Below are 19536 nucleotides of genomic sequence, written 5' to 3' on the forward strand. Positions count from 1 at the left end.
GGGAGGGAATGGACCAGTTTGTGTATTCTGGTTATTCAGCAAAAAATGGCATTTAGATTGCAAAGCATAAAATTTTAACTCCCTGTTGTTTGCAAGGTTTAGAGGCTTGGCACATGCAGCATATCAATCAGTTGTTTTATGTAAGAACTAATACTGACAGTCTGGATGTCCTGCACAGAATATCTGTTCCAAATGGCCATAAAGTTGTGCTTGTGGTAGTTTTTCCTTCTAATACCTCATTAACTATTTTATGTCCTTTACATTTACAATTCCTAAATGTACCTTGTGTATATAATACGTATAGAGAGTGCCCTCTAGTGCTATGACGGTCACAGCTCTGGAACATTTCCTTTCCGAATCTCTGGGTTTTAGAGGTTTGTAGCTTAACAGGAAAAAAAAAAACCCCAAACCAAAAGACTGGTTAGAGGGTAGGATGTTAAACTTAGAACTTGAGTGAATTTTCATTGACGTTTTATTTCAATACATTAACAAAAATAGAATGTGCATGTAAGATCAAATTTGGAGCTTGTTCTTACTCAGGACCTTTGCTGCCGAATGTGCCTTGGTAGAAGAAGCCCATTTTGTGTTATATTTAGAATATGTAAATATATGTGTGTGAAATTTGTTAGGGAAACAAACGTATATTTTTAATGTTCATGATAAACAAATTGTGAAGCCGGGGTCGCAGCTTAGACATACCTTCAGGTAACAGGGTCCAGAGTCTGACATTCTTGTTTACAAAATTCATCTCAGCAGGATGCAAAAGACAGTGAAGGAACCATTCAATTTTAGCACAAGACGGGTTTTGACAAATAGAATGTGACAAGTGTTTGGTCCAGTATTTAGTAACTCAGAGAGACTGAGTTGTATATTTCAGTGCATTTAAAAGGTGTTTTCATGAATGTGATTTAACATTAACAATATTTTGTACCACTAAACTAGGGGCGGAGCGTGTTCTCACATGACTATGTCTTCTGGTGTGGCGATTTTAACTATCGCATTGATCTAACATATGAGGAAGTCTTTTATTTTCTCAAACGTCAAGATTGGAAGACACTTTTGGAATTTGATCAACTACAACAGCAAAAATCCAGTGGAAAAGTAAGGCAATGTGGCTCATTTTCTCGAATACCTGCATGTTGGCTTGGCCTAATTCCTTGAAAGAGTGAAAAAGTTGCATTTTCAGGCCCTTGTCTGTAGTACTTGAAGGTAGTAATTTGTTTAAAAATCAAAATGTTGTTTGTTTGCAAGAAAGTTGATACCTCACAGTAGCACCTACCTCATATGTAACTTAATCAAAGGGATGGTGTTTCTTTTCATAGATTTTTAAAGACTTCCATGAAGGGACTATTAATTTTGGACCAACATATAAATATGACGTTGGCTCAGAGGCTTACGATACCAGTGATAAGTGCCGAACCCCAGCTTGGACTGACAGAGTGCTTTGGTGGAGAAAGAAACTGCCTTTTGAAAAAACAGGTGCGTAGGGTCTTTCCTCCTCCTTTATCTGAAAGTTGTTTTAGATTTCATCCAGAACCCACATAAGGGGATTTAATTTAGCGAATGGTGAGGAAGGGAGTTAGTGAGTTATGGGCTGAGAGCTGTTGCGTGGGCTTAGTCAAACTGCAGTGGCTTTACTCAAGCCGATGTTCTTTTGGCTTCACTGGAATAACATGCAGAGATAGAGCGAGCCCTTTCTTCTTAAGCATGTGAAGAAAGGCTTCGTGCTACAGATTGAAAAGGAGCTCGCTGAAGAACTGAAAACAATCCAGCTGTAGTAATCTAGAAGTTATTCTGTTGCTTTTCAACAGAATCATTAGTCCACATAAAGTTCCCGTGTTATAATGGCTAGATTGTTATAACTGTTGTCCTCAGTAGATGTATAAGCACTTTTGTGTAATTTCTTCTGCCTAGGTAGTTCTTAGGAATATTTCTGCTAGCATGTGAAATTGGGGGAGATTCCATTAATTCGTGCTTATAAAGTACTTTGAGATCATGAGCGGCCAGCACAACGGAAGAGCTGTCACTACAATAACAAAGTAAAAAGTATTTCTTTGTGTACCCAGGGACAGTTTTCATAACCATTCTCTCATCTGCAGGTAGATCTATCTCCCAATGTTTATAAAAGTCCTCTCCTTTACTGTTGGTGTCGAGGCTCTTCTGCTCCTCAGCTCTAATTCTTTTGCCTTGCTTCTTTCTGCTGCTATAGGCTAGAGGGCTGTTTGCCTTCTGAGGAGAAAGTGTAGTCCCAGTGTGATTGATTAGGCGGAAATGCCATATTCCATGTTAACTCATTTTCAACTCTACAGAAAAGAAATAGTTATCCATTAGCCCAAACAGTAAGCTAAAACCTTTCCTGTTATTGACAGCAACATAATATCTCACTCTGGCCTAATGTCTGGAGCACTTTCTGTAACCTTAATGCATTGCAAAGGAAGCATTTGGAGGCTGGATTTGCATGGAGTTGCTTTCTCCTCTCTTGTGTAATATTTCTCCAAGTCCTCAGTATTATTCAGGTTTGCAGTGCATTTTGCAAGTACAGTATCTGTCTCCATGCTCAATAATGGGACAGGAGGAAAAATACTGACAGAACTGTCTGTCAACCCAGATTGTGCAGCTAATTGATTGGGTGACATTCAGGTTAACCATTTTGCAGGTGTCTTATTCTAGTGATCTACTCTCTCTATTGCACTCCCTGTCCTTTCTGTATCTTTTTTTCCTAGTCTATAACTTGTAAATCCTTTAGGATACAAGCTCTTCCGTAAATGGTGTATACAAGAACAAAAACCACCTACCTCCCACTACTCGGGTCTGTGAAGTTCATCTTAATAGATATCTTTTAACTGTTAGTAAAACTAGCTTTGAGTGAGCTTTAAATCATGTTTTGTGCTGCATAGCTGGAGAGATCAATCTTCTAGACAGTGATCTGAATGCTGAAACTAAAGTCAGGCACACCTGGACCCCTGGAGCCTTGATGTACTATGGGAGAGCGGAGCTACAAGCATCTGACCACAGGTAAAGTCCTAAGGAAATAATCAGAGAAACGTGTCATGGTGAATTACAGTCAGGGACTGACTCTGACTGTAACAGGAATTACACCCTTATTCTGTATTCATTATCCATTTGGTAGTTTGGTGTTTTTTTCCCTCATGGTGGGTTTTATACCAGGGTGACAGCATCTATGGTCCTGTATTGATTTCTGCTGTACGGCGATCTCGGCAAGGGTTGGGTAATTTGCAGCAACAGGTAAAGAAAACTGAGGGCTTTCTGTTGCTTGGTTTTGGAAAGCTTTGATACCAAACCAAGCTATTGTGATGGACTTCCACCCACCTTGCTGTGGGAGAGGAGCGGGTTGGAACTGTATGGCCTAAAGAGTAGTAAGCCATATACATAGGGCCAGGTGTGACCTCTTCAGAGTAGTGGAGCGTTGGGCTTCTGGGCTTCCCTTAGAAATTGGGATGGGAGAAAGAGGGGAAAAAAAACGAAGTCCAGTGCCTCTGGTTGGCCCATATAATTAACTTCTCTTTAGGGATATGAATGATCTTTCTTTCTTAAACTTGTCACTGCTTCACTTCTCTGAAACAAATTCTGTAATAAATACGCCTTGAAAGCTCCCTTGCATTCAGAATAGTCTTTGTCTCACCCATTGCATGCCCTGTGGAAATGCTGCAGTACTGTTCCTCATAGCAGCACTCAGTGACCTACAGTAGATGGCTCTGTGCTTCTCACGGTGCTCTGGCCTGCGAGGACTGTTCTGTATTCCTCCAGCAGTGGAAGAACATGCCTCTTGCAATCAATTTCTCTGTGTCAAGCTTTGACATTGCTGTGTTCCACAAAGCACAGTGGAACTGCTGCACTCATTATATAGGACCCTGAGGATGCAATCTGTGAGACATAGCTGTTGTACATGGGTTTTCTATTTTAGCAAACTTGGCTGCAAAAACTGCTTTTTAATTACAGTCAGCAGTTTTGTTTTCCCAAGGTTTGTGCTGGAAAAAGGGCTTAGCTATAACTTTGTGACATATGGAAATGCATTATGATTCACAGTGCTTATAGAAATTGTTAACACTTCCTATATGGGGTTTTTCCCCTTTACTACTCCTTTCTAGTTCTGCTGTTGTTGCCTTCATATGTTCTGGCAATGTGTATTCCAGAGCCTACTTTATTGCAAGTAGGAGGCAGCAACTTTGACACAGTTAGAAGAGCAGCCATCCCAGTTACTGCTCTCTGTGTCTCTGCAGGTGGAAATCTGAGAATGTGGATTGCATCCACTGAGATGAGACAAGCTTTACTCTTTCAGACAGTTTTCTTAATTTTATTTAGATCTAACATGCAGAAGAAATGGCTGAAGAAGCAAGTTTCCAGTGTTGACTGCTTAGATTGTGATGGATTGATGTATGTTTGCTACATAACCACATTATACAGTTAGAGTACCTTGTCCTTAGTTTTTGGAAGAAGAAATCTTTACGTGACCTTGTCTAACAGAAAATAATATATTGCCTTCCCAGTCTATAGAAGTTTGGGGAGACAGCTGTTGAATAATGAGTGAAGCATCCTGGGTTTTTTAGCCTGCAGGTTTGCCAGAAGAGCTGCACACAATTGTTATTTGAATTCCTTTATGGTGTGTCCTCACTGTTACATTCAGCTAATGCAGGGCTGGTAAATATAAATAACAGTGCGCAAGGCATGATCTTCCACTACAGGAAAAATGAAACAATCCACTAGACTGAACTTCTGGGTTGTATTGACAGCCATAGTGCTTTTTTGCCGTGAGACCTTAAGTAATTTGTTCCGCTTCTCTTCCTGTGTAGAACATGCATAATAATCACTTTCTTCTAAGGTGTAGCAGGCTTAATTAAATATTTGCAATGAGACTTGATATCGTGGAGTTAAAAATGATCACAAAGGTATAGAGTTTAAACAATACACTGTTGTCATGGTTTAACCCCAGCCAGCAACTAGGACCATGCAGCTGCTTGCTCACTCCCCCTCCCCGCTTCCCAGGTAGGGTAGGGAGAGGAGGGAGAAAAGGAGGGGAAAGGGAAAAAAACTCGTGGGTTGAGATAAAGACAGCTTAATAGAACAGTAACAGAAGAGGAAAATAACAATAATAATGATGATAAAAGAATATACAAAATAAAGTGATACAACACAAGTTTCTCCCACCACCCAATGATCGCTTGCCCAGCCTGAGCACTTGCCTGAGCCGTGATCCAACTCCCATTGATGTATGGAGCGTGACATCTATGGTATGCAATATTCCTTTGGCCGCTTGTCCTGTCTATGCTCCCTCTCAGCTACTATGGGGAGCTGAAGAAGTCCTTGACGAACGTAAACATCACGACAACTAAAACAATATGTTATCGACATTATTCTTATACTAAATTCAAAACATTGCAGCTACTAGAACGAAAATTAACTCTATTCCAGCTGAAACTAGGACAACTGTTTGTCCTTCACACAACTAAGTGCTTACCTGTCCTACTGCTTGACATTGATTTTAATTTTATGTAAGCATTTCCTATTGGGTGATGTTGATCTTAATTTTAAATAAGCGTTTCTCCTTTGTTTCATGTAGGCCAGTGTTAGCTATTGTAGAAGTGGAAGTTCAGGAAGTTAATCAAGCTGCCCGTGAGAGTGTTTTCCAGGAAGTGTCATCTTTCCAAGGACCGCTGGATGCCACAGTAGTGGTAAACCTGCTATCACCAACGCCTGAAGAGAAAAATGAATTTCCTGAGGACTTGCGTACAGAGCTTATGCAAATGTTTGAGGATTACGGCACTATTGTTCTGGTCAGGTAAGTTTGGGATCTAAAATGGCATGTCATCTCTTCAAAAACACGGACCAGAAATTCCATTTTTGTCCCAACAATTAACTTTGTATTAAAAAGTAGTATGCTGAATTAATTTACTGCATGTTGACTTCATTAGAAATTGAATACAAGTGTTTTGAATATCTTTTACCTCTTGTCGACCTGTTAAAAAAAATAGTCTAACAGCTCTCTTGGCTGTGTGGAGGAGAAATTTTTTTTAGTACAGCACCACATAGCAGAGGCTTTGATGTGAATCATCACCTTTCGATTCAGGCCTCATTTCCATGGATTGCTCCTGCTGGTGGGTCCTCAGGCCCTGCTTCACTTCCCGCAAGGAGGTCTGCTCTCTTCCAGCACTCTTTCATGCTCACGAGGATTTCCTGGCTGGCTCTCCTTTCTTTTGGGGGTCATTTTGCTTATTTTTTTTAATAGTATGGCTTCTCACAATTTTATCACCTACTGAGTTTGAGAGGGAGAGCATGGCACCTTCTTGCAGAGCAGTTTGATTTCGTTCTAGTGGAGTCTGTACACAGCTCCAGCGTAGCTGTGAGACTTCTGTTTTGAGAAATACAGGCAAAAGACCTGACAGTTGACCTGGGAAACAAGACCAGAAACTCGTTTATGTTGTATTTGACCTATTTATTAATGGAAAAAAACGGTGACCTGTAGTTGTATGGTTTCATGAAGTACAAAATGTAAGTTGAGGGTTCAAAAGCAGCCCTGCAGGAACAGTAGCACCACCTTCCTTGTGAAGAAAAGGAGCGAGGAAAGAACATGCTTTGGTGGCTTGGTTTTGTTTTGTTTTTTAATCGCTTTAGGGCTTCATGATATACTGGTTTTTGGGAACATCACATGCCCTCTAAGGTGAGGGATATGCAGACCCACGGAAGTTAGTACAGAGGGAGTGTGGGTATCAGACTTGGTGTCTTGTCAACGGCTGCTGAGATGTTTGTACTGCTGCCTCAGGGGTGGTGCAGTAAAGGGCAGGGTGCCAGGGTCACACAAGGGAGGGTGGGGGAGAGGAAGAGGACAACTGGGATTCACAGATCACTTGCTCCTCCCCAGAGGATAGTTGTGAGGAAAATACAACTAAAAACAAATAAATAGCTGTACAAAACTATCATGTTTGCCTTTAAGGCTTTTTATTTAATGGTGAAGTAAAATGCACTGTATTCTCACCTCTGCCTTTTTTTACTAGGATCAGTGGAGGTCAAATGCTGGTGACATTTGCAGACAGCAAGTCGGCTCTTCGTGTTATGGATATAGATGGTGTCAAAGTAAGACTCTCTCAAACCTATAATAATTTCATAACAATTTTCTCAAAAAGTAGTTGCTTAGAATGAGATAGTTGAGTTTCTAGCTAAATCAAGTAGCATTATTTCAAAGAAACTTAGCGCTCACAAAGTCCTTAGCTTTCACAGCTGCTGAGACTTTTAATGCAGTATTTCAGTTTCAGGAAGGCAGGAGGTGACTTTTCTTGGAGCTCCTAAGCAGTGCTTAGGATCTGGCCTCTGATACCACTGCAGAATACATAGACTCGGCCATTGTTCTGGCACTTTAAGCAGTTCTTCTGAGATTATATGTGACTTTATAATGTTGCCAAACCATCTTCACTGTTGTGGTTTGGAGATTTTTTTGTTCCTCTCAAGTGTATCAGATAAACCCCTTCTACCAAGCTGGAACAACATGATTCATTGACCTCCGTGGCAAACTCAGCATTAGCAGTAGGAGTTTACCTTCCCATCCCCTGCTCTTCCTTCCCACGCACATACTCCACAATTCATCAGCCCCCTCATTTATGCTGACAAAACTGTTTGTGGGGCTGTACTGTAAAGTTAACACTGAAGTAATGGATTTAACTCTTACTCTTTCATATTTTGAGTTTTATCTTTTAACTTTGCTCATTTCATTGATGTAATTTATGGCACAGACCAAAACGCAGTTGTATGTGCAAAGTGTGTGAAGGTGCTGGAAACCTGGGTCAGCAACTTTCCAAACTAATTTTGTTGCCAAAGCTGCTGGTGTGGATACATCTCACCCCACATGTCATGGAGCAACACATATAAAATCATAGAATCATTTAGGTTGGAAAAGACCCTTGGGATCATCGAGTCCAACCATCAACTCCACTCTACAAAGTTCTCCCCTACACCATATCCCCTAACACCACATCTAAATGACTCTTAAACACATTCAGGGATGGTGACTCCACCGCCTCCTTGGGCAGCCTATTCCAGTGTCTGACCACTCTTTCTGTGAAGGATTTTTTTCCTAATGTCCAGCCTAAACCTACCCTGCTGCAGCTTGAACCCATTCCCTTTTGTTCTATCACTAATTACCTGTGAGAAGAGACCAGCACCAACCTCTCTACAATGGCCTTTCAAGTAGTTTAAGAGAGTGACGAGGTCTCCCCTCAGCCTCCTCTTCCTCAAACTAAACTGTCCCAGCTCCTTCAATCGCTCCTCATAAGATTTATTCTCCAGGCCCTTCACCAGCTTCGTTGCCCTCCTCTGCACTCGCTCCAGCACCTCGATATCTCTTGTATTGAGGTGCCCAGAACTGGACACAATACTCAAGGTGTGGCCTCACCAGTGCTGTGTACAGGGGGACAATCACCTCCCTACTTCTGCTGATCACACTATTTCTAATACAAGCCAGGATGCCATTGGCTTCTTGGCCACCTGGGCACACTGCTGGCTCATGTTCAGCCGCTTGTCAATTAGAACCCCGTATAAACAGCTGTGGTCTTCATCTGTTTAATAATATACTATCCACCATAATTTTGGGATTTTCTGAGCAGAGAAGATCCTCACATCCTTACAGATGGCAGCAAGTAGCAAAGTCTTGTGTGTTTTAAAGCTACTGACTCAAAAATGGAACCCTCCCACACCATTATTACTATCACAGTATCATTTTGACGATTTTTGATGTTTCGCCTATTTCTCAAGTATTTCCCAAATGCAGCAACAATGCTTTTGAGCTGTGAACCTAATTTTCTTCTAAGAATATTGTTACAGTCTGAAAACTTGGTTGTGGGGGTAGGAAGAGTGCTTCCTTTTCATTTAGCCTCTGAAATGAAGCTTCAGTTGCATCAGTTTCTGAAGCAGTTGTACAATAGACTGGCAGCACTTGCTTATTCTGTTCAGGTGTTCTCATTTTGTGAAGTTGCTGGGCAAAGGGGAAACAATTCTTTCTTTCCATTAGGTTAGGGGCAGAACAGTGAAGATCCGGCCCAAGACTAAGGACTGGCTAAAGGGCCTTCAGGAGGAAATTGCTCGAAAACGGGACAGCATTGCCCCCATGTCCCCCACGGCAAACTCCTGTCTTCTGGAAGAAAACTTTGACTTCTCAAGTTTGGACTATGAGTCAGAAGGTAAGCAGTAGGTGTCTAAGCTAAGTTGGGACAAATTGCTTCGGTGACTGTGGTTGCACAGAGAAGGTACAGTATGAGTGTCAGTGGTATCTTGATTTGTGATGTAGCCACACTTCTTAAAAAGCAGATTGTAACTAAAGCCATGAGCCGGCACTGTGCCTAGGCAGAGAAATGTTGCTTAGATTGTCCTGTCAATTTAGTATTTTAATATACGTTAGCAAACCCAATATATGGTACAGTTGTCTGTATAGCAACAAACTACTGAAACACATGGGTTACACACAAAGCTTGCCCAACCTGTACAATAAATTGATTGATTGATAGTAGGGAGAGACAGAGAATGCATTTGCTCACTAATTCTTCGTTATCTAATATTTTAATTTAGGTGATATAGTAGAGGATGAAGATGATGATTTAGATGATTCTTTGTGTCAACACCTAGTAGCAGACACAGCAGAAGATATGCCCGAGGGCTCTGGGCATTTTGCATCCATAGCTCTTTCAAACAAATCTGGCCAAACCCCACGACTGTATAAAGGTAAAGTATCTCCCTTCCTTGAAGCAAGGCCTGAAGGTTTGTTGTTTGTTCTCCTTTTGTCTATATTTCCCCGTTCATTTATATTTTCATTGTAGGTCCTCCAAAGATAAGGATCGTCTTTTTGGTACATGTTCGTGCCCAATCCCCCCTGAGTTAGTGACTGTAACTGAGGCACTCAGGCATAACAGCAATACAAATAGTAAAGCATAGATCCTCCTCTCTAGCCCAGGGCAAGGAAAGAATGCTGAGAAATGCTGGTTTCCTTTTATAGTCATGAGAAATTAAGTCGTCTTATCCATTTGATGTTGTTCGGCACCAGACCATGCAACAAAAACTTCTCTGTTATTTTCTGATTGGTGAGGACCAGAGCAAAATGAAGCCAAAGGGATCCTGTTGATTCGGTGATGGGCTTGGCTCTGTCCTTTGAGCAAGGAGCTGTGGCAGTGCAGTCAGGTGTAAGCTGAGCAGTACAGGAGGTTGTTGTGTTCACATGACTGACTTCAAAGAGGCCTAAAGTTTCTCCTTTGTTCCGTTTTTATTTATTTCTGAAGAAGTTGGGGTTCACACAACAGGTATATTCATTCTTTTAATGCTTCGTAAATGTGTTACCTTTTTTCCTGGTCATCTGGCTTGTTTGCACATATTGTGAAGTGTCTCAGTAAAGAGAAGATAAAGCTGTGAAGAGAATACTGATAAAAGCTGCAGCAAGAGCTAGCCAAGCCAGTGGTGGTCTTACACTGGGATGTGAGCAGGACATGCTTCGGTGACCAAGCTTTGACAGGCTGGGTTGCGTATTAAACACTTCATTGTGACAGCAAGCGATTCAGTAGCTGTCTTTGCACTTTCTCAGAAGTGCTTTGTTTTCTGACATAAAAGTGAAAACTTTAATACCTTCAAAGATTGACTCAGAAGTAGAGTTCAAAAAGATTAAATGAAATTGGTAAGTTTACACAGACAGATTTCCCAAACAATCAGAGTGATATGCAGCTTTCTTGCCCACCTTGAGTCATAGGCTGGGTGCAGCATGGCCAGACCCAGAAGCCTTGCCCTGAGTCAAGGAGTAATATGTCATTATTAAATACTGTGAAGCCAATCACTTTTTATTATAGGGTGCCTTGCCCTCCAAACACCTCTGGCCTACTGTGTGATGATTCATTAAGCTACAGAGAATTGCAGTGATTCTTTTCACTCACACTAACTCTTCTCCACAAAAAATATCACAAAGTAAATGGAGATTGTAAAGTACGGTTTGAAGGAGGTCAAGGTGGGTTCATGATCTCGCACAACTCAAAATACAATATATTCAATCCATCTTGAAAGTCTCTGCAATTTCAGATGCCTGCATAAGCTTCCAATTCTGCCTGAGTAACTCCTGATTGAAGATACGATGATTGTACAGCTCATGCTAGACACAGATAGAATCCAATCATGGGCAGAACAGTGTATATGTGTGTTTCTGAGGTCAGAGAAGGGCATAGTCACATGAAACTGATGTCCCTGGAAGCCGTTGCCTAAAACCAGCAGACTTTTAGGGGAAGGGATAGAGTGGTGGTGGCTGGTTTTTGTCTTGCATTCAGTGTTACTGCCAGAATTTCAAGCCATGCTTTTAGGCGCCTGTGTGACTCCTTGGATCCTCCCGATAACGCCCGTATCTGCAGCTTAGAAGTATTGAAAATGCAGAGAGAAGGGGGAGGGCAGGCTGGGCAGATCACAGGCTCTGTGTCTGTGGCGGCCATCCTCTGCTGAGTGGGAGTCGGAAACTGTGAGGCAGCTCAGCATTCCCTGCAGAGCACAGCTTTCTGAAAAACAAGAACTTGTGTAAAAATGCCTGAAGTATGAGAGACTGCTGCTACACAATTTCTTCCCCGGCCTCTCCAAACCACAGGGACAAAACTAAACCCAGGGAATTTTGCAGCTGTAAAGAAGAGAGCTGGGCAGCCATAGTGGGGGGAGAGCGCTGAAGTGAAAGCCCTCACTGCAGCAGGCTGGAAGACTAAAGCAATCTCTGCGTCTCGCCTCTCCAGCTGTCAGAGAGGCTTAGATAGGATGAGGGACCTGTGTAATTAGCTAGTCACCTAAGGTGCAGCCAAGGGCTAGCAGATTGAGGCAGGTGTACCTGTTAGGAGATGTTGCTGGAAAGCAGAGATGTGATGAGTGAGCCGTTCAGACAGACTTTTCTCTGGCATAAAACAGTTCTCCTGAGCAAGGATAGTTGTCTAATCCTCAGAGGGAATTCCTGTGTTCAGGAAGGAAGAGCAAGGGACTGACCGTGACTGGCTTCCTCGTGGCTGCCACGACACAGTTTGAACGAGAGCAGGTTGCTGCCGAGTCTGGCTGTGAAAAGCTCAGAATCTCACAAGGTGACTAGTAACCCTGAAATCAGATGCAGGCGGTCTTCGTGTTGGCACAAACAGTTAATAAATGCTGGAAAAGGAGAGAGAGAAGCATTTGACAAAAGAGTAGATGTTTCCTGCAGTGGGAGCAGGGGTGCATTCAGGGAGAGCAGAACAGTATGAAAGGAGTCATGTTGTGTTGCTGAGATACCTGTTTGAGGCTTGCCATTCAAAATCGCCTCTCTCCTGACCGCTCAGAGTTGGTGCATCACAGCCAGTGGGTATCTAATACAGATCCTTTCTAAAATTTCCCTAGATGATACAGAACTGGCTGATTTGAAGCGGGAGCTGGAGGCAAGCGGGGAACACCACCGCCGGACTCCAAGCAGGTCTTTGTCCATTCCTACCAGGCCTCGGCCACTTCAGCCGCCACAGAGGCCTCCCCCTCCCGGTGAGTTTAACTTTCTTTAACGTTGCGGTGGCCCCAGCTGAACAGTTTTGCCTGCCATTTCTGGGTGACGAAGACAGTAATACCTTGTTCTGAAATGTCAGGCTGCTGAGGTACTTCTGTTTGCTGCCTAGTCTTTTTCAGCCTGACTATAGCCGCAGTTAGCAATGGGAGAAGTTTGTCTTTAGGATCACAGATACTCCACAAAAAATGCCTTTAGTGAGGACGGAATGGCCCATATGGTCTCTTCTCCCAAGTAATGGGCGACAGGACAAGAGGAAAGGGCCTCAAGTTGTGCCAGGGGAGGTTTAGACTGGATATTAGGAAAAAGTTTTACACTGAAAGGGTTATTAAGCATTGGAACAGGCTGCCCAGGGAGGTAGTTGAGTCACCGTCCCTGGAGGTTTGACATAGTGCTTAGATGGGTAGACATAGTGCTTAGAGATATTGGTTTAGTGATGGTTTTTGTCAGAGTTAGCTTGATGGTTGGGCTTGATGATCTGAAAGGTCCCTTCCAACCTAGGCAAGTCTATGATTCTATGTTTCACACTAACTCATCGCTCAGGTTAGCAAGTTGACCAGCCACATTGTGGCAATAAAAATAAATATCAGTATTTATGCCTGCTGACTTCCAAAGTCACTGAGTGTTTTCTTACAGTTTGTTTCTGACTTAATTGTAATCTTCTTTTTTAAAAAGCTTTGACAAAATACTTGTTATGGACAGTTTTTATCCTTTGCTGCTTTGCAAGAAATTCCTGCTTGCTTTTGTGTTTCTAAAGGAAATGCAAAGTGGCTCATGATTTTCAGTGAGGCACAAAGGCAAAGTGATGCGCTTTACCTGAGCTCTACCCACATGAGATGCCATCAGTGCTGTGCTGCTCCTGTTTTTATGGCCACTTCTGGATGAATGCTGATTGCTACATCAGCATAATCATCTTTGCCTTCTGTATGACACGAGCTATACATCACGTTTTTCTTGCAGCCCGAAAGTCTTTCTTCCATGTGTATTTTCCAGTCTTAAATTAAAGGTTCTGTCAGACTCACTGCTGGAAGATGAGTTCTTTGAGATTATTCCCATTCATTTCTGAGTCTGTTGCACAGAAGTGACAACACTGGTAGCTGTATCTCTGTGCTTAGAATGCAATGTTAATGCTCAGCTGAGGTTATTAAATTAATTAAACGAAAGCAAGACTAACTAGGAAACTGCTTCCTGAAACAGCTCAAGATTTCAGTATTTTATTCTGTGTTGAGATTTTTTTTTTTCACCTTAGATTAGACCAGTAACAGTTCAGCCCATCACTCCTCCTAGACTGAAGTATCTGGCTCTTGGCACTCAGGCAGAGGGACTCAAGGTCCTTGGTGTCCTACAGGAAGGTCTTGCCTAAGATGTCTGTCCCTGGAGGAGCAGGGAGGGTGACAGCGTCTCTTTTTATTTATCATAAGCAATTTCAAAGCACATTGGTTTTGCTCCATTGCAGATAAAATGTTGTACCAGCTCTTGAATGTAAAAAGCCATTTTTATTCCTCTTTCAGCTGGAACATCAGGCAAAAAGTCCCCCTCAGATGGTTCTCTCTCTCCAGGAAGCCACTCCACCTGCTCCATCCTGGCAACGGCAAAGCTGCTACCTGGAGCCCCTCAGCAGCCAGTGAGTCCTGCCCCTCAGCATGGCCACTTACCGTTGTCCTGATCTCCCCCATCTATGTAGACGCTCTAGACACTGAGCATCACCTGCATGATGTACCTGTCACACAAGGAAGGAAGTCCATCACATGCCTGAGCTGGAAATGCTAAGATGAACTTCTTGTACAGTAACACTAGACTGTAGGAACTGCTAGACACCAGAAGAATGTGATTAAATTGCCAGGAATTAGAAAGGCCAAAGAGGGAAAGAGATAATGGTGCAAGACCAGGGCACTGTTGGTTTATTTCACGTGCTGCTTTCTGACAGATCCTAACTTGAATTCTCAACACCATGATAATATGCTTTAATTCTTTTCTTACCTCTTTTTTGATGGGCCATGCTAGTGCCCAGAGTACAGGAAAAGTCTCGACCATTGCCAGTAAGGCTGCTAGCCCTCTGAGTAGACCAAGACCGGAATGTGGAAACACCTCCCCACTCCTTGTTGGTTGAGAACCCTAATGTATTGAACAAGGGATGGCTAAGGGACTAGCTGTGGCAGTAAGCCATTGGCCTTCTGTCAGCTGGTAACAAAGATGTAGTATCTGCCAAAAGACTCCCCACTGTTTCTGTAGTATTTATAGATTGCTGAATAGCCACGGGCAAAACCAGAATTCTACAGGTGCCTGAGCTTAGCTGTAAGCTTACAGATGTACAAGACAAATCAGTTCTCTCAAGATTACTCATTCTTGTATTTTTTTTTTTTTTTTTTTTTTTTTTTTAAAAGCCTAAAGTCCGGACTGGAATAAGTAAACCTTACAACGTCAAGCAGATCAAAACCACCACAGCTGAGGAAGCAGAAGAAGCTATTAGATGTCTTATGGAAGCTAAAGGAGGTGAGCACAGCTTTCTAACTGGCTTCTAAAAATCTTTAAATAAAGAAAACTGTAGGTGTATTCATCCGTCCCATCATAGCGCAGATGCACGTATTTCTATTCAGAATCTCACCTGAACACTGACGTACGCATTCTTGCAAGATTGTACTTGGTGTTCTCTGTCAGTTTTGATAATATTAAGCTTTTTTTTTCAAGATGACTCAAGTTGTATAGTTTGCTGTAGAACCTGATACTCAGGAGCACCTTGGGTTATTTATGTCCAGATTTAGTCTGAAAAATTTAAAGATAAAGATGGTATCTTATTAAACTGATGGTGCCCGTGTTAGCTCAGAGTTGCATAAAGGATATTTGCTGCTCTATTTAGTGAACGCTCACTATTCCAAGCAGAACTAGAGAACGAACACAGCTGTGGGAGAACTAACCTGCATTCTGTTCACATTTGGACGACAAGTATAGTTGTAACCTAGTGAGAAGCTTGCACCACTTCAGCTTGAATAGCCAAGCTAAAAGGCTACTCTGTGTTTAGGCTCTCTGTGTAATCCCTGGAGAAGAGAGCTTCCTGCAAGGGCAAGTTAAAGCAGGAAACTAGCTTAGGTATTGAAACTTAAGCAGTGTGAATATTCCCTCCGGGCTTGTCTTTCTGTTGATGCTGAATGAATGAGAAAGAATGCAGCATGACTCTGAGATAGCTACCTGAGTTTGCAAGGCTCTCAGTTTAGGAGAAAAACATCCCTTTTCATTTGTAAATAGAGCAAATATGGTCTGGAATAATCCAGTTTAATTAGAAATATCATAAGGCATCTTGCTGTTTGTTCCTCCGAGAGTGCTGTTCATTTTGTTTTGAAATCAGATTTACTCTCCATTAATTTTGAAATTCACATAAAGCGTTTCACTCGGTGTGGGTAAGGATACTGGTCTGGTCAGCATCACTTTCAGTCCTGCGTGCTGTACCACCAGTTGGCATTTACAGTTCTTCCCGAAGTACTCTACAAGACGTGCTTGGTGTCATTATCTTGATTTTCCAGATGCCCCATCCCTGGAAACACTCAAGGTGAGGTTGGACGAGGCTCTGAGTAACCTGATCTAGTTGAAGATGTCCCTGCTCATTGCAGGGGGGTTGGACTAGGTGATTAAAGGTCCCTCCAACCCAGTGTTCTATGATTCTATGATCAGGCCAAGACGCTATTTGTTTTTGCTTTTCAGGACTACAGGAAGATGCAGTAAAACCTGCTCCAAGTAGAAACCAAACATTCACCAAACCCGAGACTCTTCCCAGCATCACAAAGTCGGCATCATTTCAAGGGTCGCAGGCAGGACCAGCGCTTGTGCCCCACCGCCCACCACCCAAAGTTCCAACTACGAAGAAGCCAGTACCTCTGCAAAGGACCGGCATCAAGGTGGAAAATGTAAGATAGTTGCAGCAAAATGCATTCAGCCTCCGTTACACAACGTGAATGATGGCAAGAGGGGTGGGCCGTTAAACTGTATGAAGTCCTTAGCCAGCAGATGCTGAAATGATTTTGCGTATTGTAGTCAGCAAGGCATAAAAATGTAAGAAAGATCGGAAAGGAAATAGAGCCTTGAGTTCCTTACTCAGCCGTTTTCAGCTTTTCTATTTGTCAGTCCATTCTCTTAAATTTTGTTACTTTTCTTCTGGTTTGTCTAAACCTTGTCAGGATTTAAGACTTTTCCCTTCTTTATCACAGTGTTTACTGTGATAAAGCTTTACCACGTCATGAGTGGTCTGCTCTGTAATAATTTGAGGCAGCTTCTTCATCAGTCTGCTGTTCTGTGTCCTGCTCAGAGACATCTAATTTTCTCACACACCTTGTAATGGGATCTAGCTTTGAATTCTGGATTCTACTCAAGAGTTCAGCTTCTTAAAAATACAAACCTGTAGGTGTTCGGGTTTTAACATCTGTCATGTCTCTACAACAGAGATAATAGTTCTTCACCTCTAGAGCTGCTAAAATGAGTATTTAATGGTGAAAGCAATTTAAGTAGGAGAGACAGACACATACAACCACAGAACCTCTGCTAGGAAGCTCTGAGTTGTTAGGACTCCTGCCTTACCTTCCTTTGTGAAGGCATTCACCCCTTCTAGGTAACGCGCTTTGCGCCATCTCTACTTGTCAGATTCACAGAAGAAAAAAAAACAGCGGAGTGCATTCCCTTTCCTTAAACATTTAACAACAAGGAACGGTCTGTTTATTTTATTTATGTTGTCACCATTCCCAGGGCACTCCGGAAAGGTGCTGAGAGGGATTGCTATTTTGGTGTTAGTTATATGAGATCTCCTGCAGGAATATATCTATTTCAGTTTGACTCTGCTTCAGACTTCCACTCCTTCCTCCAGCTGAGTGAGTTCAGATGGGACTTGTCTACTTGAAAACCTCTGCCCAGTCCACCTCGATCATTAACCAAGCCTGCAGTCAAACGTACGCAACTGAAGAACAGCATATAGACAGAAGTGGTGGGGGATATGTCCGTCGTGAAATATTGACTAAATGTTCTGACTGCATTAAAAAGCCTGGATATTATATTTTAATAGTATGTGAGAGTAATAAAGAATTAAAATGCTTTCATTCAGTCACATTGAGTATGAGAAATCTGAAGCAGCCTTTGTCCTCTTGGACTGAGCTGGGTTTCAGTTATTAATATATTTTTTAATGGTGAATATATGCTAGATTGTACTTTGAGAGCTTACTTTTAGCTTCAGTTCCTAGCACCAGTGAGACATGACAGAGCCATTAATGCATTTCTCGGGTCAGCTTAAGCTAATTGTCCTTCAGCCTTATCTATCAGAAGGTACCCAAAGGCATGTGCTAATGGCCTCATTAATTTATCCCTCCCTATGCATTCTTGCTTAAATAATGATAATGTTAGTCAGCAAAAAAAGATACAACAAAGAGATAACTCTTCAGAACTGTGTTAATTTGGCCTGGAGCAAAATGCTAACACCAGAGGGAGATGGCCAGAAAGAGATGTGTTTCTCATACAGGGAGTGAACAGGCTATAGGATCCTTGTCCTCAGATGGCACCCTGTAAATGGACACAGGTCCAAGGCACGATGCATGAGAACAGAACCAGGCAGGTACAGGGTAAAACTGTGCTGTCAAGCCGCCTCTTTGTACTGCTTTTTTCTTGTTCTTCCAGTATTGTCAGGTTTTCTCTGTAACGCCATCAATGAGACTTGCACTAGTAGCAGTGACTCAGAGTTTCAGGTACCCTTTTTGTTCTCAATTTTCTTGTTCTTTTTTCCCCCTCAGGCCACGTCTCCAGAAGAGCCAGTTGACCAACAGACAGTACAGTCTCCTTTTGGCTTGCCAGAGCCCTGTCTAGAAGCCGGAGCTATTCTTAGTCCGACCAGGATTACCCCAGTCCCGAAACCCAGAGCACTGCAACCTGGGAAGCCTCAGGAAAGCCGGGGGAGCAGCGAAAGGCAGCCCCCCTCAGTAAGCACGGCTGAGGCCATGGCACTGCCTCCCCAGAACGCTTCCTTTGCCCCAAAGGTGCCACCACGAAGAAAGAAGTCGGCACCTGCAGCTCTTCACCTGCAAGTTCTCCAGAGCAGCGACAACCCGCTTTTTAGTGGGTTAATGTTCAACTCCAACAACAACAATGCTGGGTTCTGTCCCTGGTCTCAGGACGCTCGTGTCCCCGTGCAGCCTGATCTCTCAGATCCCACGTCCTCTGCCAGCCCAGAAAACAACACAACTAAGCAGTTGGTACCAAATGCCACAGAATTGGTGGCCAACCTTCAGGGCCCTCCTGTACCAGCAGGCCAGCACCCACAGCTCTCAGATACCAGCTCCCTTCCAGAGAACACCAATCTTTTGGACCTGGAGACGGATTCTTCCTGCCCTCTTTCCATACAGGCGCCATCAGCTACTTCTCCAGCACAGAGTCCAGAAAATGTAAAACTCCCCAGCTTGAAAGATTTCAGTCACTGGGTTACATTTAGTGACGATGAAGACAGCAGTGCACTGTCAGAAGGGTTCAATAAACTGGTTGTCTTGGAACAAAACAAAAATACCTTGATGAAGACAAATACGGATTTAGAACTGTAAAATTTTGTCCCCTTAATGTCCTTATAGAAATCATAATTATGATGCAAAATAAAAATAAATCTTTTGCACAAAGATTTTTATTTAAGGAAATTGACCATCTGTCCGTGCTACATTTCATTTTCATGTTTAAAGGTAAAGATACTGCCCCTGGAGGGAAGTGTATAGAGTAGACAACCTAACATTAGCTATGGCTTGTTTGAAAAATTCTGTATTGTTAAGTTATTTCTTTTTATTAAGTAAAACCTCTTAAGATGGATTATTTCAGGTACAACTCATATGTAAGGACATGTAAGGATGTATGGAAAAGACATTAAGAAAAACATTTTCCTGTGGAATTTATATATTAATCAATTTCTGTCACTTGAAATAAAGCACCCTCATCTGCAATAGTTAGACTGCTACAGTTACTCTGGAACAAACATGGAAAAGGGGAACAGTGTAACTACA

General features: G+C 42.5%; 1 protein-coding gene across 4 annotated transcripts in view; it reads left to right on the forward strand.

Annotated features, from left to right (window-relative positions):
- Positions 1-19319, forward strand: part of SYNJ2 (synaptojanin 2) — a 76808-nt gene extending 57489 nt beyond the window's left edge. For all 4 annotated transcript variants that reach the window (XM_063329396.1, XM_063329394.1, XM_063329395.1 and 1 more), the window contains 12 exons: positions 943-1101; positions 1323-1479; positions 2898-3015; positions 5579-5797; positions 7011-7089; positions 9017-9185; positions 9571-9723; positions 12373-12507; positions 14038-14150; positions 14911-15019; positions 16223-16425; positions 18289-19319. In XM_063329396.1, coding sequence (XP_063185466.1) covers positions 943-1101; positions 1323-1479; positions 2898-3015; positions 5579-5797; positions 7011-7089; positions 9017-9185; positions 9571-9723; positions 12373-12507; positions 14038-14150; positions 14911-15019; positions 16223-16425; positions 18289-19089 — 2415 coding nt within the window. In that variant the 3' untranslated portion in view covers positions 19090-19319. The remainder of the gene's footprint in view (positions 1-942; positions 1102-1322; positions 1480-2897; positions 3016-5578; positions 5798-7010; positions 7090-9016; positions 9186-9570; positions 9724-12372; positions 12508-14037; positions 14151-14910; positions 15020-16222; positions 16426-18288) is intronic.
- The last annotated feature ends 217 nt before the right edge of the window (positions 19320-19536 follow it).

Source organism: Chroicocephalus ridibundus, chromosome 3 (assembly GCF_963924245.1).
Source record: "Chroicocephalus ridibundus chromosome 3, bChrRid1.1, whole genome shotgun sequence".
NCBI lineage: Eukaryota > Metazoa > Chordata > Aves > Charadriiformes > Laridae > Chroicocephalus > Chroicocephalus ridibundus.